This window comes from Eptesicus fuscus, chromosome 4 (assembly GCF_027574615.1).
Source record: "Eptesicus fuscus isolate TK198812 chromosome 4, DD_ASM_mEF_20220401, whole genome shotgun sequence".
NCBI lineage: Eukaryota > Metazoa > Chordata > Mammalia > Chiroptera > Vespertilionidae > Eptesicus > Eptesicus fuscus.
This window is the reverse complement of record NC_072476.1, coordinates 99,943,335-99,971,045: the sequence shown is the minus strand read 5'-3', so window position 1 is coordinate 99,971,045 and position 27,711 is coordinate 99,943,335. Positions and strand designations below refer to the sequence as shown.

Genomic DNA, 27,711 nt, shown 5'->3' with positions numbered 1-27,711 from the left:
AAATGACAAAGACTGAAATATGGTCACAGAATTTTAGTGAGGGTTATGTTTATGGGGTTATAATTATTGAACTTGATCAATCTCCGTGTGTTACATTGAATACGCTCTTAGTCACTTGTTTCGTCATTTGCCAACACCTACTTGAACTGCCTAGGGCTGTTAGCCCTCGGAGAGGTCTGGACTCTCCACATTTCCTATTATGCTGGAGAATGGAGATTGATCTTGAGAGACAGTCATGCTATTAATAAGGATTCTAACCTGTGACCAGCTCCCGGATCTCCAGGTCGGTGGTCTTTCGGAGTAACCTCACCAGCGCTGGGATGCCACCACAGTTTTTCAGAGCAATCTTGTTGTCATCGTTGGCCTTCCCATACACCAAGTTTCTCAAGGCTCCGCAGGCACTACGGTGGACCTCTGTCATCCGATGATCCAACAGGTCCACCAGGAGCTGGATGCCTCCTTGTCTCCGTATCTGAAAGAGCAAAGAACACAGTGCCGTGTGCCTTAGAGAGGAAGCTTTCAGTTCTTAAATCAAGACGGTTTTCTCATATGAAGTGGCTGCTACAATTAATTGCACTGAACTGAATTAAGGCACAGAAACAAAAAAGAAAGCAAATGTGTGCTCTCATTAGATTTTATTGCATTTACTTGCTTTAATATCCTACCGATAAACATTCAAATGCATTTCCTTTCAAGCTATGGGATTTTGGAAAGGATATTTTAACTTTCTAATGGATTTCAGACCCATCTCTCTGCAAAAATATGCCCACATACTAAGTACTCATGGCATGAGGCAGATGGAGGACCAAGAGAATGCTTCTCACTCCTAAGACTGATCACGTTTAACCACTGTCTTAAAGGGCTGCAGAACTGATGTACAAAATGTTAAAATTATGCTTAATAGGGAAATGCTCCCAATATTTCAAAGGAACCAGAAACTAAATGAGAAACCAGAATATTTCATACAAGGATGTTCATCTGAGAAGACCTGGAAAATAAAGTCACTCGCCATGAGAGCTAGTCAGAACACTAAGACCTAGTGCTTAACATAGGTATTTGATTAATAGCAACAACAAAATCAATTTCGGTGTTCTTTTTACCCAAAGAAAATTTTGATTTTTTAGTAAAAACATACATTGCAGTATGTTTATAGATTGTGTTACCCTTTAATTTTTTAGACCAATTAAAAAATTTAAAGCAAAAAACTGGCTAGTTAACATACAGACTACTTTGTACAAAGCTATACTTGACTATTTCTGCATTTATATGAAAAAAATAACATGATCCATTCAGTAATATTGTTTTCTTTATTTAATTTTAATATCCCTCAGGAATTGAAGAATTATAATTTGGCATGATAGAGTATAATATGGCACCTTCCTTACTTACTTTTCTTATTATAGAAAATCCATTCATCCCGCATATGGGCTGGCACGTGGCTCAATGCCCCAATTCTTTCAAAGATGCTCAAATCCCACTTTCTCTATGAAGCTACTCCAACCACAGTATTTAACACTGCAATCTGAACCATGCCCTCCACCATCTTGTTTTAATTTAACCTGTTATAGAATTCTTTATAGCACTTGTCATGTTCTAACTTCATTGTTATGGTTATTGTTATTGTCTGTCTTCTGCTAGAAGTATGTTCTTGGAGGGCAAGTCTGTTTCATTCACTGATAAACTCCATCCCTATCCCAAGCACAAGGCCAGGCACAGAGTAGATTTTCAATAAATAATGAATTAGGAGGGAGAGTATATTACTTGTTACAGTCGTGTTTCTCAGATTAGCTAACACTCAGCTTTTCAAAACCCAGTAATATCCCTCTTCAAAGGATATAAAAGACCAGACCCTCTGTGACCAGGTCAGAATATCTCTGGGGGTTACAGCAGACCTTCCCACACCAGCTTACAAATAAAATGATATAAGATGGGCCATCTGATGATTCAGAATATGCCTGTAGGAATTATTTTCATCCATCAATAAAATAAAAACACAAAAAAGTTGTAATACTTAGAACTCACAGACTCTGCATCTATGGAAAACATGAATGTGTTTACTTCCTGTAAGAAGAGAACAAGGAAAGGAAGAGGGAGGACCTGGTTGTTAAGGGAATTAATTTCCCTGAGGTGCCTGCACAGTCTATAGTGGTGACAGCACCCAGGGAAGGTGACTAAAGGGCTTACTGGGCTAATTTTAAACAGAGAGAAAGGATCGGAAAACAACTTTTTTCCAATGTACAGTTTTACTAAGGACCTGTTTGGTACCCATCCAAGGGAGATGAAAGTTTTTACCACTGTATACATGTGTTTTTGACATACAGCTGGGCAATAACATCAACTTTATTATAATACGTCAGGAGGAATATTCCACTTTTACAAAAAAGTTAAACTATAAATGTCATTTTCTTTATGTGTGTATTTGCATGTGTGTGCTTTACTTAAACATTCTCTGGGTTTAGCTATCTTAATAATGATGAAACCATGAAAAAGAGGTAATAAAACCATTCTCACAGTTAACCAATTTGTTATATATTGAAAGGAGATGGTATAGTAAATCTATTTTATCTATAGATTAGCTTTATTATTTATTATAGTTAATATTCTTAACTTATGATAATATATCCTCATTAATACAACATAATGAATCAAGCTATTAAAATATTATTTCAAAGCACTAAAGGGAAAATGAATTCAAAACAAATGCAATATCAATTCTTAACGGCATAATGAGAACACAATGTATTCAGTGTGACCCTAATTAATGCCATATATCCAAATTTATAGCAATATCTTAAATTCTATTTTAATCTATTTAGAGAAACAAAAATAAGACAATAAACTTTTCTTTCTGCTGTTTTTATGAGGGGGTGGTGGTCACCAGATCATCAATATTAAAAACTTTTGTTTTCTTGGGGTTGAATTTATCTAAGAATGTGGTAATCCTACTTTAGTTTTTCTGAGGTCAAACAGTAGTCTGAGCTGATATTTAAACATTCATGGATGTGAAATGTGATGGTTGGGTCCTAGGGTCTTCCTCCTTCTCCTGCCACCTCCCCTCTCCCAGCAGGACCAGAGGGAAGCCATGAGGCAGACTTGCAATTATCTCACAGGGTCTTTATACTTACAGGGATTCTGGGTGGCTGTGGAAGGGTCCGATGTTGCACTCCGCATTTCCCCTCTGCTTTTCTCCTGGATCCTCCCTCCCTTTGACTTTCCCTCACACCCATTCTTCTAATTTCTTCTTATATCCAACCTTAAACCCTTATAAGACGCTAAATCTATTTTAAACATTAATAAGGTACAGATTCTCTTTGAAAAATTATTAGGGAAAATTCTATTCTTTGAAATGGCACCTTTAATCCCTCTCCCAGCAATCTCCATCCCATTTATCCTTTCCATTGATCACTCCCCTTGTTTTAGCCAGTTTGCCCTCTTCCCTGACTCCCCTAAGTATCATCATGCACAATCGTTCCAATCAAATCTTAAATAATTCTGTTTAATATTAGTAAAATAAATCAATAAAATGCTATATATCTAATATATGTAAAACATAACAAAATAAAATGCATGTGATAGTAAATTAATAAATATTTATCAATCAATGGAGAAATGGTGCAGCTGTTTTTCACCTGTTAGTGTACTTCTAACTGACTCTCCTTTTTACTATCTTTAAATAGACCTAGTTTTTTAGATCAGTTTTATGTTCACAGTGAAATTGAGCAAAAGGTACAGTTCTTAAACATGTACTCATGCATGCACAGGCTTCCCCATTATCAATATCCCTCACCAGAGCGCTACATTTGTAACTGAAGAACCTGCACTAACATATCATTATCACCCAAGTCCATAATCTAAATTAGGGTTCACTCTTGGTGTTGCACATTCTAGGGGTCTTGACAAATGTTTAATCTCATGTACCCATCATTATAGCATCATACAGAATAATTTCACAACCCTAAATGCTCTGTGCTCTGCCTGTTCACCCCTCCCACCCTCCTCCCTAACCTTTGGAAAACACTGATCTTTTTATTGTCTCTATGGTTTTGCCTTTTCCAGAATGTCATATAATTGAACTCATAAAGTATCATAAAGTATGTAGCCTTTACAGATTGGCTTCTTTCACGTAGCGGTATGCATTTAATGTTTTGATAGATAGCTCATTTCTTTTTAGTACTGAGTTATATAGTAGTGAATTATATTCACAATCTGGATGTAGCACAGCTTATTTATCTTTTTTAAAATTTAATCCTCACTTAAGGATACTTTTCCATTGATTTTTAGAGAGTAGAAGAGAGAAGGAAAGACAGAGATAAACTTAATGTGAGAGACACATATTGACTTGTTGCCTCCCACATACACCCTGGCCAGGGCTGGAGAGGAGCTTGCAACAGAGGTCTGTGCTCTTGACCAGAATCGAAACTGGGACCCTTTGGTCCACAGGCCTATGCTCTATCCACTAAGCCAAACTGGCTAGGGCTAGCACAGTTTATTTATCCATTCACTGATTAAAAATCATCTTGGTTGCTTCCGAGTTTGGGCAATCCTATATAATAAAAGGCTAATATGCAAATAGACCAAATGGCAGAACAACCAGAACAACTGAGCAACCAGTTGCTATGATGTGCGCTGACCACCAGGGGTGTGTGTGGAACATGGCAGGCATTGGCTGCAGCGGGTGGTGGAGCAGGTGAGCAGGGGCACCAGACTAAGGTGGTGTACTGTGGTGGGAGGGGCCAGGTGAGGGCGCGGAGGATGGGCCAAGACCTGTCCTTGTGCCTACTGCAGCTTCAGGGCCCACAGTTCCTTTCAAGGTGCACAAATTCGTGCACTGGGCCCCTAGTTATGAATAAAGCTGCTATAAACATCCCTTTACATGTATTTGTGTAGACCAAAGTTTTCAACTTTGGGTAAAGACCAAAGAGCACAATTGCTGGATTGTGCAAGTAAGGGCATGTATAGTTTTGTAAGAAACTGGTCAAACTGTTTTCCAAAGTGGCTGTACCATTTTGCATTCCCAGAAGCAATGCATGAGAGTTATTGTTGCTCCACATCCTCGCCAGCAATTGATTTTGTCAGTGTTTGGGGTTTTGGCCATTCTGGTAGGTTGCAGTGACAGCTCATTGCATTTTCTTCTTTTTTTAAGACTGTGTGATTCAGGTTTATTTACATTAATAGAAATGATTGAATAAAAACAATGTTGAGGTCCACATAGGGAGGTGTAGCTTGAATTGGATTTGAAATGAACAAATTTTATATCTGCTACTTCCCTGAACTTATAGGCTCAGGGAATGATAAGAAAGAGCTCTTCATACATAACCTGGGTAGACAAATTCATTTACTATATGATTCTCTGATAAATGGTCCACTTTAGTAAATTGTTCCTATATCAATAGCATTCATTTATTTTTCTACTTAGCTATGAACTTCAGGGATCTGGACAGAGAGAGAACGATGGGGGCTGATGGATCCCATACCCAGGAAAAAATTTAAAAATGGATTAACCAATCAAACAAAGCAAAACTATGCTGTACTGCCTGTCCTTTCCAGTGTTTACAGAGAGGACATTCTTAAACCTGATGGGAACGTTCTTAAACCCCAGTCTCTTGGGGAAAAGGCTGGGATGTGTGTGCACAGAATCACTGAAGCTCACCCAGTTTGTGTTGAGGGAGAATGAAATCGGCTTCCACACCTTTGCCATGCAAACCATTGCTTTAAAGTATTTTTACAATTTAAACTCTAGAACTAAATGTATCTAAAAATCATTCAGGAGTAGGATGCAATGCTTTTTTTTCTTATCCCTTCATTAGAAGCCAGAATATTTGTAAACCTTTTAAGTCAGAAAATAGGTAGACAACGGAATTAAATACAAGAAAAATGCAAGTAATATAATATCACCCATTGCAAAAAATGAGGTCTTACCACTTAAGAAATTCGTTACTCTTAACATTATCTGCATGTATGGGGGATAATATATACTTACCAATGAATTAGATATTCTCATTAAATTGATATCAGCCTCAGTGAATAATTAAGAACATGTCCAGTTACAACCATGCTTGTAAGTTCATAACATTCTTCATAAAATTATAATGATGATAATGAGGTATAGTGGGTTAAAACTTACTTTAACAAGAAATAGAATTCCCTTTGAGGGGCACCTGTCTTCAGGGATAGTGAGACCCTGAAGGCCTGGGCTGTAGGTGTTCATAGCAATAAACAAGCAATAAGAAGTAGCTCATATACTCTGCATCTGAAAGGGGCGGGGGGGGGGGGGCGGGGAGTAGAACTGAGGGGAGAAGAGAGAAGAGGCTGAGTCGCCTTCTGTTAACCTATCATAGGTGAGATAAGGACTTCAAAGAGTTAAGGTCCTGGGTAGATATTTCCATACCTCTCCAGGATCCATTTGGTCTTAAGCAAAAGGGATATAACTTCAGGCTTCTGGTTTAGTGCTAAAAGAAACTAGCCTGGACCTGAGACTCTGAATAGATTTAAACAGTCTGCAGCACTAATAATACATAGCACTTCTCTTGCTCTAGATATTTATGAACAATCAAGTCACAATGTCTGAGAAATGGCTTATAGAAATCTAACTAAAAAGAAGTATATTCCAGTTAACTGTTATTCTTCATCAGTGTTGGTTTAAAAAATTATATGTATATATATATTTATATGCCTGATTAATGTTTAAAAATTAAGTAATTTTCTCTGTTTAAAAGGTTATTGGAAGATACAAAGTTTCTGGCTCTACAACTAGGGGCTTAACCAGAGGTCACTGAATCTCACTTTAATGTAGAAATTGCAAAGTTATCATTTGTGAAATACATATTTTACCTCCATCCCATGCCCTTATAGTAAATCCAGTTAAATAATCAATGTTCCCATATAATTTGAATTGATATATGTATGCATAGTTGCCTCTGAATAAAAGAGAAGTACAATATATAAAGGCCAAAACCTTTTTTAGTTTTATGGTAGAAATTATTTTTGAGAATTTTGAGAGAAAATCTCTCTCTATATATAGTTGTGTAAAATAATCTATTTTCTCCACTCATCAGGTAAACCAAGATGGATTATGTTTCTTTTAAAATTATGTTTTAGAGAGGGGCTATAGTGCAGTGTTTGGGGATTCTGGCATTGAAGCTAGAGCAACGGGGTTTAAATCATTCCTCTTTCTCTTAAAACCTGCATCCCCTGAGGTAAGTTACTTATATGTCTGTACATGAACAAAATGTGAACCTGTCTCCTAGGGTTGTTTTCAGGATCAAATTAAATTTCACATGTGAATTGTTTACCAAAGAACTCAATGAGTAGTATTTGTTAAGAAACTACCCACTACATCAACTAGTTAAAGGATATTCTGAATTGACTTATTATCTGGTCAATATGTGAATTAACTTAATAATATGCTAATGTATGATAGAATCAGTAGAAGGCAGATATTTCAAAGTTATAACTTTATAAATTTTATTTAGTATGTAAAATATATTTTATCTGATATATTATTAATTCAAGCTGGTATATAACTAATGACATTATACTATACGGTATGTATTTATAATACTAGTTCTTGAAGAAAAGCAAAAATTTTTTTTTAAATACAGAGTGAATCATTAGGCAAGGAGAAGGACCATATTTTGATTTTAGTATCAAATTAGCTTCTAATAAACAGACAGAAAATGCAACTAGTAGCAAAAGCTATATCCAGTAACAAGTTAAATGACTCAGAAGGTTCTAGAATCATGTGGTTCTTCCCAGACAATACTCATATGCAATGATGAAGGATGTGTAGGTGTTTTGGTTTAATCTCTATCTGTGTCTAGCAGAAAGCTATTTGGTTTCTGAAACTCATATAGAAAGATAAAAATGTCTGCACATACATTAGCATTGTAACTTGATTTCCCTTATTTTTCCAGTCTGCAGACCCAGCATTCCTAGAACCTTTGTCACCCTGTACAGACTTCCAAACCCAGCTCCTGCCCCCTGAACAAGCCAAGCCTCCCGCTGTCACTGAAGACCATCACAGAGGGAACTGCATTGACTTAGAACAAAATGAACACCTGAAAGGAAGAATCTGAACATTTGTTCTTTTTTTTATTACCCTCAATTTAAGTGAGGTAGCTGATATTGTACTAGACATGTATTAATAATAGTTTTTGCCCATAACTCTGGTTAAAGAAAACTATTTCCCATGAAAGTCTCTGAAATGACCTATTTTACGGAATTTCAAAATTTCAAGTTCTCATCACCCTCACAATCCCATCACTTAAAAGATAAAGATAAGAGTTGGGAAAAGCCCTTTAAGTTGGTCAGGATGTAAAATGCACCCAGCGATGCATTTTACAAGACACTTTAAAAGGAACAAAGAACCGGAAACATGGCACACAAATTCCATACACCACAGTGCGTGGTCCTTTTCATTCCCCTCTTGCTAGCTGGGATCACAGGCAGTGAAGCTTCCTAGACAGTCCCCTGTCTCAGGACAGGTCTAAGCAGATGCACAGAGGAAGTCAGGCTGTCTATTGAAAATCTTGCTGCCCAGCAATGACGCCAGCACGGAGGTCAAAGGGGCCTCAGAGGGTCCCTCTGGGGGCTGGCAGCTGACGTTCCACAAACACTCCTGGGTGCTCAGAACTGCTGCATGCCAAAGATGAGATCTATTACCTTTAAGAGCACTCAGGAAGGGACCCCTCTCTTCTTTCCTTTTTAACAAGAACTTCAAGTGATTCCACACATTCCTTTTCTAAAGGCATCCTTCAGACACACTCAACATGTTCCGAATAAGTCTAGCAGTTTCCATTACCCGGTATACGTTTGAGCAGTCCTTGTACATAGAGAATACAAAATCACGAAGTACTGAGAATTAGAAAGAATGCCTCCAATACAAGTCTCCCTTACTGTGCTCCAAACTGAACTCAAAAGTTTGCTTTTTTTTTTTTTTTAAATTGATTTCAGAGAGGAAGGGAGAGGGAGAGAGATAGAAACATCAATGATGAGAGAGAATCATTGATCAGCTGCTTCCTACATACCCTCTATTGGGGATCGAGCCCTCAACCCAGACATGTGCCCTTGACCAGAACCAAACCCAGGACCCTTCAGTCCACAGGCTGATGCTCTATCCACTGAGCCAAACCGGTTAGGGCAAAAGTTTGCTTTCTATTTCCAAGTTAGGTACCGAGTGATAGAAAAATCACATGTTTTTTTCCAAGTTACAAAGTGTGGATGAAATCGGATTAGTAAGTACCTAAGTCATTCCCAGGTCCCACTCAGCTGAAAGGGCCCCAAACTGCTGTCCTTGACTTACCTAGAAGCAAGTGCCATGTGTGAGTGGGTGGATCTCTCCTGGCAAGACCACACGCTAAGGTTCAGGGCCCACCTTTCAGTTCTCTCCTTCTCTGAGTACTATCCTATCTCCTGTGGGTCTGCACACACAGTCTGGTCAAGCAGACACACACTCTATTTGACTGTAATAAATTTACTCTATTTGACATTCCATTGAAATATGTGCGAGACCTCATTATCCTGTGTTATTTACATCTATAACATATAGTTAGCACTACAGCCTAAAATAAATACCCACTCTCAACAAAGGTGGACAGTGTATTTGACGAATTCTCTGGATGCCAGTGGGGACACATTTTCTCTCTCCCCCTTCTCAAGAGTCTGATCCCTATGGCTTCTTTCCTGTGGGCTGGACAGCTGACCATGGACAGCTGTCCACGGAGGGGTCTGTCCACTGGGGCCTTTGTTAGATTGCTCGACCGGACTCCATGTCACTGCCTTTGTTTCTGGTTGTGAGTACTTATGTCCTAGCTGAGTAGATTATTTGAACTTGTACTTAAACGTGGCTCATAGGAAATCAATAACTACTATGGCACCTAAGCAATTTAACACTGAAATTATCCTCACTTAAATCTAGAATGACATAAAGACAGTTATTATCCTAATTGTTTAATTTTGTTGTGGATATGTCAATACAGTAAGACTGAAAACCAACGTAGGGAGATAAATCTACTGGAAAACAAAACAAAAAAAAAACCACATTTTATCAAAATCTAAAAATATTTCAGAATTAATAAGAGAATTCAATAAAATATAAAATAAAAATATAAAAAATAAAAAGCTTACTTATGAATATGCATTAATTTATAGTTTAGCTATTTACTAAAATATTCAGAATTTTAATAGAAGAATATCTCATTTAAAATAGCAATATGGTATCTAAAATACTAAGAAAATAAACATAATAAGAATTGAGTAGTTTTTGTATGAAGAAAGTTATATGAACTTATTGAGGTACAAAAAAAGCAGATGTGAATAAATGTGGAATTATACCATATTCCTGTATGAGAAAATGCAGTATTATAAACATCTGTTTCCTCTCATTAATTTAACAATAGAAGCTGTTCCAATTTAAAACCCAACATACGTTGAAGTTGTTTTTGAACATAATGACTCTAAATTTCATATAGGACAATAAACATGGAGGGGGGGAAATCACAGAAAAAAAACAGAGAAACTCAGAATATTGAATATACGCTAAAGCACCAACAAACAGAACAATATGCCAATGGCTGAAGAGTCAACACACAACAATGGAAGAGAATAAAAACCCCAGAAAAGATCCAGACTTCAGGATATAGTGGGGAAGCAGTGGGGATTCATTACCTAGAATTTTTGAAAACAGGCGCACCATTTGAGGGGGGGGGGGGAGAATAACATTTGATGTCTTTACATTTACACAAAATAAATTTCATATGGATTAGAAATTAAAATGTGAACCAAAACAAAAATAAACTCTAGGAAAATGAATCAATGAATATTTCCATATTACTTGGGATAGAAAGAACTAAGTTTGATAACAATGCCAGAAGTTATAATGAAAAAGAGTGCTACACACACACATTAGAAACAAATGTAAGTAGTGCGTGACAAAAAGGTTATATCCTTACTTTACAGATGATGAAACTGAGACACAGAAATGATATGACTGGCAATGTCACATGGGAGCAGGAGCAGAGTGAAGACTCAAGCCCATGCCCAGGTCTGTGATCTGAACCCCTACAACACAGTGTCTCATGCTGTAGGTATTTCTTCCCAACCATCCATAGCTTGGTTTACATTTTTAGATATAGGTCGGTGGTATCATGCCGCACCTATTTTTTCTCACTTGCTTTTATCACACAGCATTACATTGGTGATATTTATCCAAGTCAACAGGCACAGCATCTAGGCACTGACTTTTGTTACTGGGAAGTATTCCTTTATAGGATCAATCACAGTTTATTCTACCAGTCTCCTGTTGGTAGATATTTCATTGTTTCCAATGATCTGCTTACACAAGCAATGGTGCCATGTACATTTGTGTGCACCATGAAAGAGTTTCTCTAGGATAGACGCTTGGAATTGGTGGGGTGTATCTAGATTTTGTTTATATTCAACTACACAATGTGGCCCAAAAGCGTGCACTAACTTATTCCCCACTGGGAGAGAGTAAGAGTCTCCTTGACCATGCTTGGAATGGTTGACTTCTTTTATATTGAATAAGAGATGGTATCTCTTTTTAGTTTTCATTTGCATTTCCCTTGTTACTAGTGAGGTTGAGTCTCGTAGTAAACTCTGCACCCAAGACATGCAGAATCTCCTTGAATAAAATTAAGAGTTTTTACCGAGCAATATAAACAAAACCAGTGATAAATACAATGAAACAACTCCTTCTTAATGATTGTCAATATTGAAAAGGTTAGGGATTCTCCAAAATGTACACAGTTTCAACATAATTTTAATCAAAATTCAAAAGAGATTTATTTCAAACAAGATAAAAAGATTCTTTCATGTGGAATCTTAAGCAAGCAATAAAAACAAAGAATACTTTGTTGATGAAGAATAGTTTTTTGATGAAAAATAGTACAAGGAGAGAATTACTGCATCTCATATGTAAGTATTACATAAATCCTCAGTAATTAAAGCATTGTGACAATGACGCAGGGGTCAGATGGCTCAATAGAAGAAAATGGATAGCAAGAAATAGAGCCTAGTGTATTTAAAAGTTAATGTGATAAAAAAAAAAAGAATTACAAACTAATGTTGAAGGATTGAATTACAGCTTAAGGAAGCTGACTATGCATTATGTACATTCCAAGAATTTAAAAACTAAATATGCCAACTAAAGACAAAAATAATGGAAGTAAATATCTACTAGTATATGATTTCAAGGACTAGCAAGAGTCCTGTGCACAAACAAGAATGGAAACAACTTAATTCTAAAAATAATTGTATACAGATATAATATATTGCTTCAGCTTTTAATATCCTGATTATACTGATTTTAGAAGTTTGAATATAAGTTTAATACATCCTCACGGGAGTCATACTTACATGCTGAAGTTAGGATACATCTTCATCTAACAAGGGTTCAGATTTTCACTTCCTTTTCTATCTTTCTCTTTGATCCCCTCCCATCCATACATAAATGAGGCCGGCCTGAGACTGAATAGTTTAATATAGAAAATTTAAATCAAGATTAAAGATCTAATAAAAACAAATGCTCTTCAAATTCTGGTCTTAAATTTTAAAATAATGAATCAGTCATCTCCCTTGAGTACTGATGCCTACCTTCAGATGAATAATTACTAAGCTGATCTTGTACCTCTTCATTGGGAAAATATAGAATCTAACGTATTTGTAGATGGCAAAGCTAAATTCATATACATCTCATAAGAATTTTAGATGAGCACACATACATTTTGAAAACACAAGCCCTGTAAGGTAGACAGGTAACTACTAGAAAATTAACACATCTCAGAATGAATATATATGGAGCCTACAAATATTATCATTTTTGTATGAATTGGACAGTCTCTTATTTGACCAATGTTTATGGAGGGCCTCGTCTGCTCAGGTACTAGGCTCAGAGGTGAGTGAGATGCACCAAGCCCCTGTACCTGTGCAGTAGGGAGAAAATAAGTGAAAAAAAAAAAAAAAAAACAGCAAAGAAGCTAATTAGTCATTTGAATAGTGAAACAGAGAGGCAGCTTTATGCGGAAGAGGACTTAGCAATTTTTAGTTATAATTTGGTATTCCGCTCCTTAAAGAGGATTTGCCAAATCGCACAAGCTGAAGCTCCTCAAAACCCAGATCCTCCCCTGTGATCAGAACCATAATAGAGTCCTGTACAGGCAGTCCATTACCTCTAATCAGCACTCCTTCTCCCTTTGTTTCAAATAAACAGTATTGGGTTATAAAAAGAAAAAAAAAGAAGAACCATAAAAAAGATAGAGCAGAAAAGGAGGAGGATGAGGGAAGGTGTTACAGGGGAGATGTTGGCCAGGCCACTATGTTCAGAGGACATCTGAATAGAGACAAAATGATATAAAGGGGTGGTAGAGGGTCCTAAGGAGGAGACAGGAGGCCAGGGTAGCTGGAGCAAAAGCAAGGAGAGATGAGAGCAAATGGGAGGTGGTGCCGGCCTAGATCTGGGGGCTTCTAGCCACTGTCGGCATTGGGTTCACCCTGAGGAATATGGGAACAAGAATGGACCTACCAGACTTGTTTAAAGACCACTGAACCACATAATGGAGAACATGATTAAATTCCAAAATGTTTGGGGCATAGCAGGGCCATGATTTTTAAAGCGGGGTACACATGTAGTAGGGTTGAGGGGAAAGAGTGCGTATCTGCATTAGACGGTGCCATATCTTCTTGGCCCTTAAAGCGACTTGAAGACTGTGGGGGTAGACAATATTATTATTATTACTATCAGACTTGGACAATTTATGGAGTAGAAAACGTGAGGCCTGTGGAGAAGGGTATCTGCCCATCTGGAGGTCTGCAGAGGCAGGATGCAAGGGGTGCTTTAGGATGCCAGGCAAAGACCACATTGGGGCTGGCACTGAACAGCACATAAGAAACTACTTGGGGTGTTAGGCTGGAGAACCATGCTTTCTGAGCAGAGGAATAACAGGGGAAGAAGTTGTGGCAGTGTGGCATGAGAATTAATGTGCGAGAGTACCAAAGAAGGCATGTGGGTTGTGCAGAAGTATACCTTAGCAATGAAACATTCTTAGCCATTTGCTTGCCATCTGGGAATTTATGAATAGTTCAATATGCATGGGTTTCCCACATCTCTCAATCATCTGTTTAAATTAACTTTGATTTTCTTATTCTGACAGCTCTGTGCTCAGAGGCCCAGTGAGGTGACTGGATAAAACCACCTTGTGATTCCCAGTTAACTCTGTCCCCATCTGGATGCCCCCTCTGCAGGGCATCCAGAGACTGAGCAAAGGGCAAGTCATGAGCTCCTCCACTCAGGCTCCCAGAGCGCCCAGACAGCCAGTGAATTCAACCCCTGGGACCAGCTCTTTTGAGAATCCATAAACTGGAACATGTCAACCCTATTCTCTAGCATGTTTATCTTGAAGACAAAGCAAGCTGCTACCAGGGCTTTGTCTGCAGCACAGCATCTTGAAATATGAGTTATTCTATGAGACTATTCACTCTTCGTTTTGTCCATCAACCCAGGTAGAACATTTACACATTTGGAACTTGGTATAATAAAAATACAAACTTGTTGAGTGCATCCCTGACCTTTGAGATAATAAAAATTATGTTCTAAGAAATCCCATCAAGTGCAATGCAGCGCACCTAGGTCACGTGTCATCTCAGTGGAAAAGGGGGCTTGATTCTAGACTTCATCATCACGATAAATAGTTAGCCCAGAGATTCTGATGGCATAACAACTGTCCTAGTAACTTTAGTAAGATGGTGGTGCCAGAGCCACATGTCTATAATGTTTGTATATATATACTATAGTGTCACAATATATTAATACATAATAAATATGTGTGTAAGTGTTAACATCTTTTAAATAGAAAGTAATTCAGAAATGTCTCCCTCCCCTTCCTCCACCAAAATAGGATTCATTCTGTTCCTTCAATTATTCATTCTGTTTCTCCAATTTAAATTTTGTAGTATGATTTTTTTTTCCTTATAACCCATCCCTTGTGGGTTCAAAGGACCTGTTCTTTAGGTAGTCTACCTTCCAATAATTAAAATAGTCACAGAGACTGAGAAGATCATGTCTTTAAATGAATAACTTCTGTTCAAAGTTCCTCAGTCCTGGAGTGAAACAGATTGGAGGACTGGAGCCCCAATTATAAGTCACAAATGCTCTGATTTTACTCCACTGTCAGATGTTAGCTCCTAGCACAGTTTATTAATAAACTCTTTTAAAATATCTTCAGCATATAAAATCCAGGCAAAAAAAAAAATAAAGTTTCCTTATTTCTGTCTTATTTATTGATTTTCTAATTATGCCTTTAAAAAATACTTGATACATAAATGTCCTGGTTTGCATTTTTAATTCTTTAAGAATTTTCAAATAAGTTATTGTGTTATTGAATAAAGTTTTTTTTTCAGCTTAGAAGAAAGGCAACGGTTACACTCTGTTTTTAGTAGGCTGGTCAATGCAGAGGACTAATAATGAAGCATGGATTCAGGGAAGAATTTTGTTTTGTTTTTAAATCCTGCATACACTGTAGTAAGAATATTCTTTTTTGCTGTCTGCTATGGCTCAATGGTTGAGCGTTGACCCATGAACCAGGAGGTCATGGTTTGATTCCCAGTCAGGGCACATGCCTGAGTTTCAGGCTCAATCCCCAGTAGGGGGCGTGCAGGAGGCAGCCAATCGATGTTGATGTTTCTCTCTCCCTCTTCCTTTCTCTCTGAAGGTCAATAAAAACCTATTTTTTCAAAAGTAATTTTTTTGTTTTTGTTTCTTAAAGCATACATAATCAGATCAGGTGGTTTCTGTTCAAAATCCTCAAATGATCCCCATCACCATCAGAAGGTCATTAACATTGGCCTTCGGTCCTGTGTGACCTGCCCTTGTCTTTTCTCTGTCTCCATTGCTCATCATTCTCTCTTTACTCACTTTTGGCTCCAGTTCCCCTGGGCTTCTAGAAGATCCTGAGTAGCCAACGTGCTGCCCTGGCCTCCTCTGAGTGGCTTCCTTTCCATCACTCAGGTGTCCACCCAACCTGATTTACTATCGAAAATAACCTCCACTCTCACTCCACCTCCCTTTCTCTAGATCCTGCCTTTGCTCCCATTTACTACCTGATATATTCCACATTCATACTGGTTTTCTGCCCACACCCACCCAGAGCGAGGTAAGTGCTGGGAGGGCGGGGATCTTGCCTCATTTTTTTTCAATGCTGAATCCCCAGCACCGAGGGGAGTACCTGGCTCATAGCAGGTACTCCACATTATTTCCTGACAATGCAGTTTTGACTATGAACTTTGAAATTTTGAAATCAAACCAATGTTTACAGTCCACCCTGCAGGAGAAACGTCTAATGCCAAGTAAATTAGTACTTAAGAAGAAAGAATTCTGGTGCCTAAGAAGAGATCTGAGAAGCTTAGAGTATTATAAAATGGTGAACACAGTGACACTGGCCCAGCAAACATTATGCGCATAATAAAAATGTTTTTCTTATAGGTTCATCTCTTCATTTCAAGAAGGGAGAGTGATTTTTCCCACAAGGAAAAGCCAATACTACATATGAAATGCTTCTGCAGTACACACACCTGCATCTTGTTTACAGGAGCCAATGCTGAATCTATTAGCTAATTATAGATATGCAGATGTCTTGTTTTTCCTTAATGTAAAAAAATATATAAAAGCATGGGATCTAGTATAGTGCCCTGGCTCATGGCTGAACACTCAATTTCCATTAGGTGAGCTGGGCTAAATGGTAAAGGGACAGAGAAGTCAGAACAATAAGGAAGATTATTCATAATTCACAATTTTCATATTCTGCTATTGCCCTTCAGGGCTTAAGACATTAAAATGAAAAAAAAATCTAAATTGCAAGACAAATGACCATCTATTGATTCATTTTTTAGGGTGTTCATTGCAGAAAAATTAAATCTAGAGCCTGGAGGACTACCAGAAAGGGGGAAAACTTTAGCTTTGGAAACTCTGAGACATACAAAACATTGTGCAATATTTGTTAATATAGTTATCCATGCTTACAGGATTGAGGAAATTTGAAATTTTTGAATGGGGATTTTAATAACCATAATTGGCACTTGCCCAACATATGATTAATGAACCAACTTTTGAGACCATGTGGTCCTCAACATGGAGCAACCTGATGTTATAAAGCCAACTAAGTCAATGGGAAAATGGTCTGTTAGTGGGACAATTCCAGAATCCTATCTGCAGCCCCACAGAGCGAGAGGCATGAGGCATCCTTCAGTCAGAGGTGTGCTTCCCAGGGTTCCTAACGCTGAGTGAGAATCTGCATTCCTCTAACAGGTGGTGTAGGCAGATTAATGCCGCCACCCCAACCCAAAAATGTCCATGCCCTGATCCCCAAACCTGTAAATATGTATGTTACATGGCATAGGAGATTAAGGTTGCAGATGGAATTAAGGCTGCTAACCAGAATAACTTAAAATGAATTTATATCCTGGGTTATCTGGGTGGCATTTAGATCTCCTAGTCACACAGTCCATCACCTCTTGCTTTAACCACCAGCTAATTCTCTGGCTGCTGGCTGAGATGTACCTCCATACCTGATCAAACTGAAGTCTGGTAGGACCAAGGCACTCTCATTTCAATGTCTGCTCTCCCTAAAGAAGTGCCAAGGAGAGAGAGCTTCTTGTTACGCATTTTCTTGATTCAGTGGCTAGCCTATTGGACAATGACCACCAGTCAGTGTTACATGTTTCTCTTTTCAGATACCTTCAGTGAGAAAAGACAGAAAAAGTCTCCTTGACATCCAGATTGCACACTGGATGGCTGACCCTGTCTATACAAGTAATGAATGACTCACTATTATAAATATCTTCTCAAATGATCATTCAAAAGAATACAACCTGAACAACTGTGAAGATGCACTCTGGCATATTGGTTTTTGTCCTGTTAACATTAACCTTCTTATAAACTAGGTTGAAGGAAGGCAGTCTCCCAACAGTGTTCCTTGTCCATCATTTTGACAAGGAATCACAGGTTGGGGCTATGATTTCTCTATAGAACAGGATGAAGCATCAGAGGAAAAAAGGCAGGGGGAGCCAGATTCGGAGACATCCTGTTCATTTATCTAGTAGACACCTCCTGATTAACCAAATTTAGAGAGTTATTGAGCAAATTCCTGCACTTGACTGGAGTTTTTAGGTAGTTCCTTTCTTATGTCAGTGTTTTCTGACAATCTCTAGGGTCTAACAGGAATTTTAGGTCTCACATTTTCTTTAAGGATGCAAACAGTCTCTACAAGGCCAGGGGTTTTCTGCCATCTCTGGAGACTGGAGGAAAGGAAGTGATTGGAAATGCCAGCTAAAGAAGTTTAGGTTGGATATAAACTGAGACTATAGCCCTGAAGGAGGGATTAGTTCCTCAGGTACAGGTCTTTTCAAAAATATGACATAGGCAATCTCATTCAGAAATGTGCCAAGAAAACAAAGCACGGAGACTGCAGCAGTGACATGTCTGCAAATCAAGGACTGAGGGCCACACCAGAAGCTAGGAAGAGGCAAGGAAGCATTCTACCAGAGTATAGGGGAAGCCTGGCCCTGCTGATAACTTGGTCTTGGACTTCTGGCCCCCAGAATCTTGGGAGAGTGAATGTCTGTTGTTTTGAGCCACCTAGTGTATGTAGTACTTTGTTACAGCAGTCTCAGGAAACTAACAGACTCCTGGAGCACAGACAAGCTCACCCCTGCTTCCTGCTTGTTAGTTTGCTCTGTGCATGGGAACACTCCTCCTCAGAGAACTCAGTCTGTGGTTCTTTGTCACTGCTTTCCAGCTCTGCTCAAACACCGTTTCCCAGAGATGACTCTCCTGACCCACCTTATGTAGAATAGCAGTGGGTCCCCAACCCCATCACTCTCTACCCCCATTACTGTGTTGGGTTTCCTTCAGGGCCACTAACACCATCTGACATATCTACACTAATAAAAAAGAAAGATGCAAATTGACTGTACCTTCGTGATGCCTGCCAGCCAATCAGGAGTGAGTATGCAAATTAACCCAACAAAGATGACGGGTTAATTTGCATACACAGGTGCCAAGTGGCCGGGGGCAGGGCGGGATGCTTGAATTGTCGCCGTGGCGATGATGCAGGCATTCCGCACCACCCCAGCAGCTCTGGGCCTCGGGGCAGCGTGGGAAGGCAAAAAGGCAACTCTGGGCCTGAGCGAAGATGGTGCCTGCAGCCAGGGGAAGGAAGCCCATTCTTGCAAGAATCTTCATGCATCAGGCCTCTAGTGATAGATATAGGTCTTAACTTGTCTAGTCATCTGGGTCTAGTCTATTCACGGCTGTAACATCAGTGCCTGGAACTTTTGGGCTGCTCAGTGAATATCGTTGAATGAATATATTCATTAATTCCACATTCCCATAATATCAGTGAATTAAGCATTTGGACATATTTACGTGCCCTTGTAAGTTGCATGCATGAATGATTCTTAGATTCAACTTGTTTCAATAGAGCCACACACAATACACGCTTCCAATGCGTCATATTGCTGATAATAGATTTCAAAATGTGAATGATGAACAGTACAAGTAAAGTAGAATATGGACAGACATTCTGTCTACAACACTATGAAATTGGTTTTACACTGAACTATTAGGAAGAGATTTCCTTAATTTACATTTGCGACATATACTGACTATAATGCACATTTCTTAACCTCTCACGCTGGCTGGCAGTCTATGTATGTTCTCCCTGAAGTTATGTGGATTCTCCTGCCATTTCACAGTCTTGGAAACTGAGGCTCAGAGAGGTAAAGAAACTTGCCCAAGATCACAGAGTTGGAAAGGAGTAGAGTTCAAAGGCAGAGAGCCTGGCTCCAGAGCCAGTGCTGTAAGCACGACAGTATACTGTCTACTGACATCTAGTAACCAACACAGACTCCTCTGCAAAAAATACTGAACAATTTATGATGAAGGAAAGAGAAGAAATGGCTCAAAGGTAATCAGCTGAAAAGATGGATGGCATCTTCTCTTGAACTATATGAGGTGGAAAGAACCAAGAATAAAATAAAAATTATGAAGCACTTTAAGTGTAGTAGACAGGAACAAGTCTGAATTTTTTTATGCTTATGGAATATTCTAAAAAGGGGTGAGGGATGGGGACAGGAAGGGAAGGTGTGCATATTTTTATACACAGAATTTAATTTCTATGTTTTAGTTAACATCACCAAAAAAGGTAATGCCAATCTAGGAAAAAATGTGTAAATGGTACAAATATATTGAAAGTATATGGAAATGCGTGCATGCACACACACACACACACACACACACACACACACACACACACTCCAAAGGACCTATACCCTTAAATCTGAGCGCTCTTCTGTCAATTCTAGGTGAGTATAGATTAGCTATATTATTCTGGAAACTTCTAATTTAAAATTTTAAAATTTTGTGTCATAATCACTAGGGGAAGCGGGAAGCTCTCTCTGACTCCTCGAGGCTGGGTTTGGAGCTGTGTTAAACACTGTCACAGGCTGGGGACCTGCCCTACCAAGGGGCTGAACACCTGATGTGATAGGGCCCTGTTTACCCACTGTCTGTCCAGGTGGTTGTAGATTCCTTAAGATAGGATCTATACATTCTTAATATTTGATTCCCCTACTAAACACAAAACTCTTTTTCCCACTAGAACTAAAAATTCAATTTCTTTAAAAACAAAAAAAAAGTGCTTTATTGGAAGTAAGAGGGTAAGGCAATTAATAAGAGGTTTGTTAGGAGTTAGGAAGATAAAATTAGCATTGGTTTCCTACATAAATTGTTCTCATCTTCAAACTTCATAAGTTTACTGTACAAGACCTTCACACACTTGGAACATTTTGGTTGCATATTTGATAGATGAAGCTGATTTTTCCTGTAAAACGAGGAAGCCAGATAAAAAAAAGTAAATTAAATCTTCATCAGTGGTGGTCACCAGACATTTCCATCACACAGAAGTAAACATAGCTCAGTCCTTCCCACGTGTCACATCACATAAGAAAGTTTGAGTGTTTTTTAAAAAGGCATGTTATTTAAGTGGATGGTCTTATGTTTAACTATTTAACATTTTAAGTTAAAACTTTTATTGTGTTAATGTAAAACTCTAATTGAATTTAATTTTTAAATATATAATAACAAATAAAAATACTTAAAATTTTAAAATATTAAAAATAATCCACTCTGCCCTAGCCAGTTTGGCTCAGTGGATAGAGTGTCGGCCTGTGGACTGAAGCGTCCCAGGTTCGATTCCGGCCAAGGGCACATGCCTGGGTTGCGGGCTCAATCCACAGTAGAGGGCGTGCAGGAGGCAGCTCCTCAATGATTCATCATTGATGTTTCTATCTCTCTCTATCCCTCTCCCTTCCTCTCTAAAATCAATAAAAATAATTTTAAAAAATAATCCATTCCTGTCTTTTGAAAATGGGCAAATACTTTTTTTTAACCCCTAGATCACATATCACCTTGAATGCCACCATGTAGCGTACACACAGACATATATGCTCTCGTTTGTGTATGATTGTCCAGGTATGACTATGGGTGCCTATCAGCACACCTGCTCTAATGTGTGCATGAGAAGAAATGAGGGGAGATGCAAGAGGGAGGAGCATAAATAAACTCAAACCATTACAACCCATAACAGGCACCTCGTATTGTCCCCAAACCCATGGGATGTCCTTAAAATTTATAACTGAGGAAGAGTTCCCAGATAGAATGAAGAAAGACTTGTGGAAAAATACTAAGAAGTAATAAACGTTTAGGCAACTTTTAAAAAATGCCTATAGTACAGACACATGAGCAAGTTTTCATGTTAATAACTCTCCTGATTATCTGCAGCTCAATTTATTGTGACAGACCCAACAATTCTGGAGATAGAATATGGCAAACATAGTTCTAACATTATTGACATCCATCCCATCGCGGCTCTGCCTTTGAAATTAGTAGGAAGACCCATCAACACATCAGATATTCATTAGCTCATGAAAATGCACTGCACAAACTTGGTGCATTGGTGGGAATGACCCAGACCCTCTCCTTCTGCTTCCTCCTTCCCCACTTGTTTCAATTTTTCCTCAACTGCTTTTCTTCTGATCTTAGTCTGGCTGGGATCTCCAGTTTGCATTATGCCATCCTATCCCAATTTTTGGATACTCGCTGATCTTCAAAGTATGTATAACTGAGTGTTCTACCCTGACTGAGTCAGGGCAGCCAGTGGATTGCAGACTCTACCTTAGTCACAGGTGGTTCCGAACTGACCACACTGGGTCCTCTCTCTCAGTCCCACCTCCCTGATGATTGCCTCAAATCCAAGTTCACCAGACCTGCAGGAAAACTTGTTCTGCTGATTTATGGAAGTGAGTTCTCAGCTCTGTTCTCATTAGATCTGGAATCATTTTGAACAAAACTGAATGTCTAGGCTTCATTATGTGAAAACTGTTCAAAGTACTGTAATAAGGAATGAGAAAGACATGATTTATGACCCTCCACATATACGAGATTTAATCCTGCTTTTTGCTCAATGGCTTATCCATTGTGTGAGCAAAGTCAATACCAATAATGAAATGTAGACTGAAGAGCTAAATCAATAGAATAAAATGCAATAGAAAGACTAGAAGACTGAGTAAATTTGAAAAGGCTAGTGCCTGTAAGATTAGTATTTGGACAACAGGTAATTACAAAAATCAATGCCTGTGTATGAAAACATGACTGGCAGTCATCTGTCACAAAGAGAGGACTATTACTAATGATTTGGGCCCTGAGTTAGGATGAGAGAACAGAATAGGTCTATGCAAAATTACACATCTCTCTGTGTGTGCATGTGTGTACATGGGCACACATGTGAACACATGTGCACTCCTTATGTGACTGAAGGAGAAAGGGAAACTCCAGATGACTTATTTTGTATTTTTCTTAGGCCCTTTACACTTTTCCTATTCCTTTGGATTTTATTAACTTCCATCTCACTTTGTCAACTTGGTATCAGCCTACATCACTCTTTCCTTTATTCTCATCCCAGACTCCCAGGTCCCAGGGAAACATTATCATGAGATTCTGGCAGTGTTTGGAGCCTGTCAGTTTGCAAACATTAAGTTACTTAGTCCCTACGAAGACTCTACAATGGAGGTATCAGCAGCTCTCTTTTAAAGACTAAAAAAAGGCTTGCAAGGTCATAAATCATATCTTTCTCATTCCTTGTTACAGAACTTTGTACGTTTTTCACATAACGAAGCCTAGAAATTCAGTTTTGTTCAAAATTATGTCCGATCATATAAAAACAAAGCTGAGAATTCACTTCCATAAATCAGCAGACCAAAGCCCTGTCCCTAAGTTTTCTTACTGGCCCAGTGAACTTGGATTTGAGGCTGCTCGTTCCAGGAGACACAGCTGGTGAGCAGGGAAGTGCCATCGGAAGATGCATCTGTTGACACTGATGTGTGTGTTGGTCACTGCTTCATTGCACCGCCTCTTGTCCACTGTAGGGCCCTGGGGTGCTTCTGCTGTGGCCACCCATGTTCACAGCCAGCTGCCAGGCTTCACTGCCACTGACAGGCTCCAAGGCCAGACCATGGATCATACAGCCGAGCCAGTCAGACCAGTGACTGTGAACTCCCCAGGCCATGATGTCTGCACTGACCGACAGCATGACTCCTTGTAATAGAGTTGGACTCCAATTTTTGATGTTTCGCTTCTGACAGCTTTTCAGCCTCACTCTCCCTCGGCCCCTCTGTCCATATCTGAGCAAGCTGATAAGAGAGCTCGGTATTTTCTCCTGCGGCATCAGCAGGGACTTCAAACTCTGCAAGTCCCTGTCCGCATGTGGGAACCTCACTCTGCTCACCCCCACCCCCTATAACTAGCACGAAATCCTGAGCCCGCCTCCTTTCTTCCTCTCAGAAGCCTAATGGGTCCTGCTTGGGAGCCACGCTGCTCACCCCAGTAAGCCTCATTATGTGAGTAACTCACCCTTGTGGTATGTGTGTGTCCTGTCATTAGTCTTGACGTGAGACCAAATTTCAAGATGGAGGGCATGTTGCTTTAGTGGGGGTAACACACACTCCTGAACTAACTTTATACCAACCATGGAATGAAATACTTTTGTGACCCTGAGAGAGACCCTCAAAGTTGTATTCTTCAAAAAATGATGGTATGTGGACCCTTAAGCAGAAATCTGTCCTTCATTTTGAATGGCCATTTAAAAAAAAAAAAAAAGAAAAACAGAGAAAGATGAAGATGATTTCCAGTTGGCACACATAAGCTTAGTTTACTTGTAGGGCAGTTTAATAGGTGGCATGTTTTGACATTTTAAATTTATCTTAGATGGATACTATTTTTCTTTATCTGAACTTTGGTACTGCTGGCTATGGGATTTGGATACTTCTCTGAGGTGGGTGCTGTCCTGTGTATTGTGGATGCCTTGCAGCATCCCTGGCTGAGATGCTAATGGCACCACCACAACCCTCTCCAATGGTGACTATAAAAAATGCTCTTGATGTCAAATGTCCCTTGGGCGATAACGCACCTGGTTGAGAACCACTGCTCTGTATTTATTCCACAAATCTGACTGTCCTGATAAGAATGAGCATGGATCTAGTCCTCTGAGTCCCAGGGGAAGAGACAGAAAAAAATGAAAAGCTGCTAGGCTATATATATCCAATGCAAGCAAGCAAAACCTATAATAAATTGCAATTCTGTCTTCAAATTTCTTTCCTCTCTTAAACTAATTTAGACTCATCCTAAAAATTGCTTACATGCTATGGATGCAAGCAATTACATTCATAACTTATAAAATCTTTATTTTAAATGATTACTCAGCTGCTTATATGCAAATGCTTGCCCCTCGTCTAAAAAATCAGAGTTTGCTGTGCTGACCACCATAATTTTCCTGAAATATCACACACCATAATTTATACACTTTAACATATTTCTGAATTACAAAGCATGCTAACAATTGTTTATATGATGGCCACAGACATTATTCTCTTTAATGGAACGCATATGTGTATTATATCTGCTGGTACTTTTGTGAATGACTCAGAATTCTTGGTTATAACACAAAGCTGGTTTATTGCCTAAAGTTCCCATCTTATTAATGAGTTTTCCAGGGAAGACAGATGATGACATACATTGAGTGTAGTGATCTTGTTGGAAATTGAGGAGCCAACATAGGATGCTTTGTATTTTTGTAGGAGTTAAAGGCAGAAACAAGTCCAGAGATGGAATTGGGAAGAGAAAGGCAAATCACACCCAAAGTACAGCGGTTGACAATCTTCCCTTTCTTAACGCTAACACATGTACCCTTGCTCCTCTACTCCGCAGTGTTCATTTATTAAAACAGAAGCGCGAATGGTAGGCACGCCAATTAATTAAATGGAAAGTGCTATGTTTCATTCTTTTAAATGGATCAACGTTTTCAAGCTTTACTTTTCTTATTTCTTTCCTGTTGTAATATTATTCTAAAAACCTCACTGATGATGCACCTGGCACTGGTCATTGGAGAATCCAGTAGTGCTTACCTCGGCTTTAATTTTATTGTCTCCAAAGCAGAGGTGCTGTAAATAGGCTGCAGCATTGGACTGGACCGAAGGAAACTGGTGCTGCAACATCTGAATCACTTCAGGCAGCTCCGGGTCTCTCCATCCAAACTCTCTGAACAGAAGGAAGCAGGAGAACATGAGCGAGGAATCCTGCCACACTGTCCACACTCAGTTACCTTTACAGTTATGGGAATATTTCACAAACAATTGTTCTGGTTTCCTTACACATGGACCCACTTAAGAAGACTTCCTTAAATAAATGGTTTGCATATATATATATATATATATATATATATATATATATAAACCATTTTACACATATTCTATCTTAGGTGTGTGTCTACATACACTATCATAGATGTATCAACTAAGTTACATGTGTATGAAGATTGTGAAAAAAATGACTTAAAATAGCATCTGTTTTTATTAATATATACCTTTTAAATTTGGGCTTAAAAGGATAATTTACAAGGTCACATTTACTTTCTAATATAGTATTTCAACAGTCTGGTTCCAGTACAGTGTTTAGCTAAATTATCAGAGAAGAAATATAACTGAATGGATACAATCCACAGTGTCATAATAGCAGTTAATGTCATCGTTATTTTTATGGTTATCATAATTGCTATTACCTCTTTTTTAAAACGATTCTCTGAGGATAAATGTGTGTCAACAAGAAGGAAATTATTTATTTAAAGAGCTGAGATTAGTCATACAATGTTAACACATTTAATGCATTGTATATTGTTTTCCTGTATTCTTCTTTTTATATCTTAGATACTCCAAGAAGCTGGTTGTTTATGTAATTTTAAGAAAAATGCCCTAAGGTATTTAAATCCATTCTAAAACATAAGGTTGATTGCACCATTAAGCAAATAAATATTTTTCTGAAGTCAGTTCAACCAATTATAATATCAAGTTAAGAGGGCCAACTATTTGGATTCTATTCATCTAACAGGAAGCCAATTTTTTTTTTTTTAAACAGAGAAATAAAAAAGCAACCTCTGAGACCACAGATAAAAACTTGACCCCAGGAGCCACAAAAGTGTCCTATTTATCTGAAGGATGGGGAGGAAGAGAAATGAGAAGGCTTTGCAACAACCACTCTACTCCTGGAGAAACAGCTCAAAAGCGTACATCCTGCTGATGCCAGGTCAGGGCTGTCATCCGAGAATAAGACTCATGAAAAATGAGAGAGAGAAAGGAGCAGACAGAGGTTAAAAGTTTCCTCGTAGATTCTAACCTGTTCTCTTTATCTTTCCCTTATCACAACTAGGAGAGGTTGTCAAGCAAATCTTGGAACACGTTGGTATTTCTCTTACAGCTACTGAAGACACTATGGAATAGGAGTCCTTTTGAACTGGCTTAGTTTATTTTTATTGGAAAGATAAAACATTCAATTTAATATGCAGTGAGCATTTAATAAATTTACCTAAAATCTTAGGCACACACACACATTTTCAAAAGGACATATATGGTAGAGTAATGCATTTGCTACAAAACATAATTAAATGATTACTGATAATGGACAAACTATTGATGTTTTCTTGGCTATGTGATCACAGTAGAGAACAATTATGGATTAAAACACAGGAAGCCTATTTTTCTTTTTAATTTAATTTCCTTTAGACTCTAAACCACTTCTGCAACATCAAGATAGCACAGTCCCTCTTCTTTTAAGAGCAGCCTCCTAAAATTATATTCTTGCACATTTTAAAAAAAAATCTACAGAATACCTGTAAATTAAAATATAAAGACACTAGATGGCCAGGATGAATTCAGGTAGGCTTGTGCCATTGGGAAGTGATTGGTAAAGAATTCATTTCAGCCTGTTTTATTAACCAGATGGTAATGGTTCTATTAGGCTTACATGGCATACATCAAGAACACCTTTGGAACAAGATCTCTCGGGGAATAGTCTTAGGGACTCCCTGCTTACATGCATGAAAATGCATTGTGTGAATGTACACACACACACACACACACACACACACACACACACAAACTCAGACAGAACAGATGGATACTCCAAAGAATCAAAGGAAGGACCTAAGTGCCTGCATCACAGGTAGAAAGGAAGGCTATCCTGAACACAGATAACAGAGTGGTGAAGGCGTGGGGGGGGGGGGGGGGGGTGGCAGTGACGGGATGGGACTGGCCAAA

General features: G+C 38.6%; 1 protein-coding gene across 1 annotated transcript in view; it reads right to left on the bottom strand.

Annotated features, from left to right (window-relative positions):
• CTNND2 (catenin delta 2) overlaps positions 1-27,711 on the bottom strand; it is a 664,153-nt gene that overhangs the window by 192,857 nt on the left and 443,585 nt on the right. Inside the window, exons 11-12 of the mRNA XM_054714357.1 lie at positions 25,528-25,660; positions 259-472 (exon numbers count right to left, since the gene is read on the bottom strand). Of these exons, the coding sequence (XP_054570332.1) occupies positions 259-472; positions 25,528-25,660 (347 nt within the window). The remainder of the gene's footprint in view (positions 1-258; positions 473-25,527; positions 25,661-27,711) is intronic.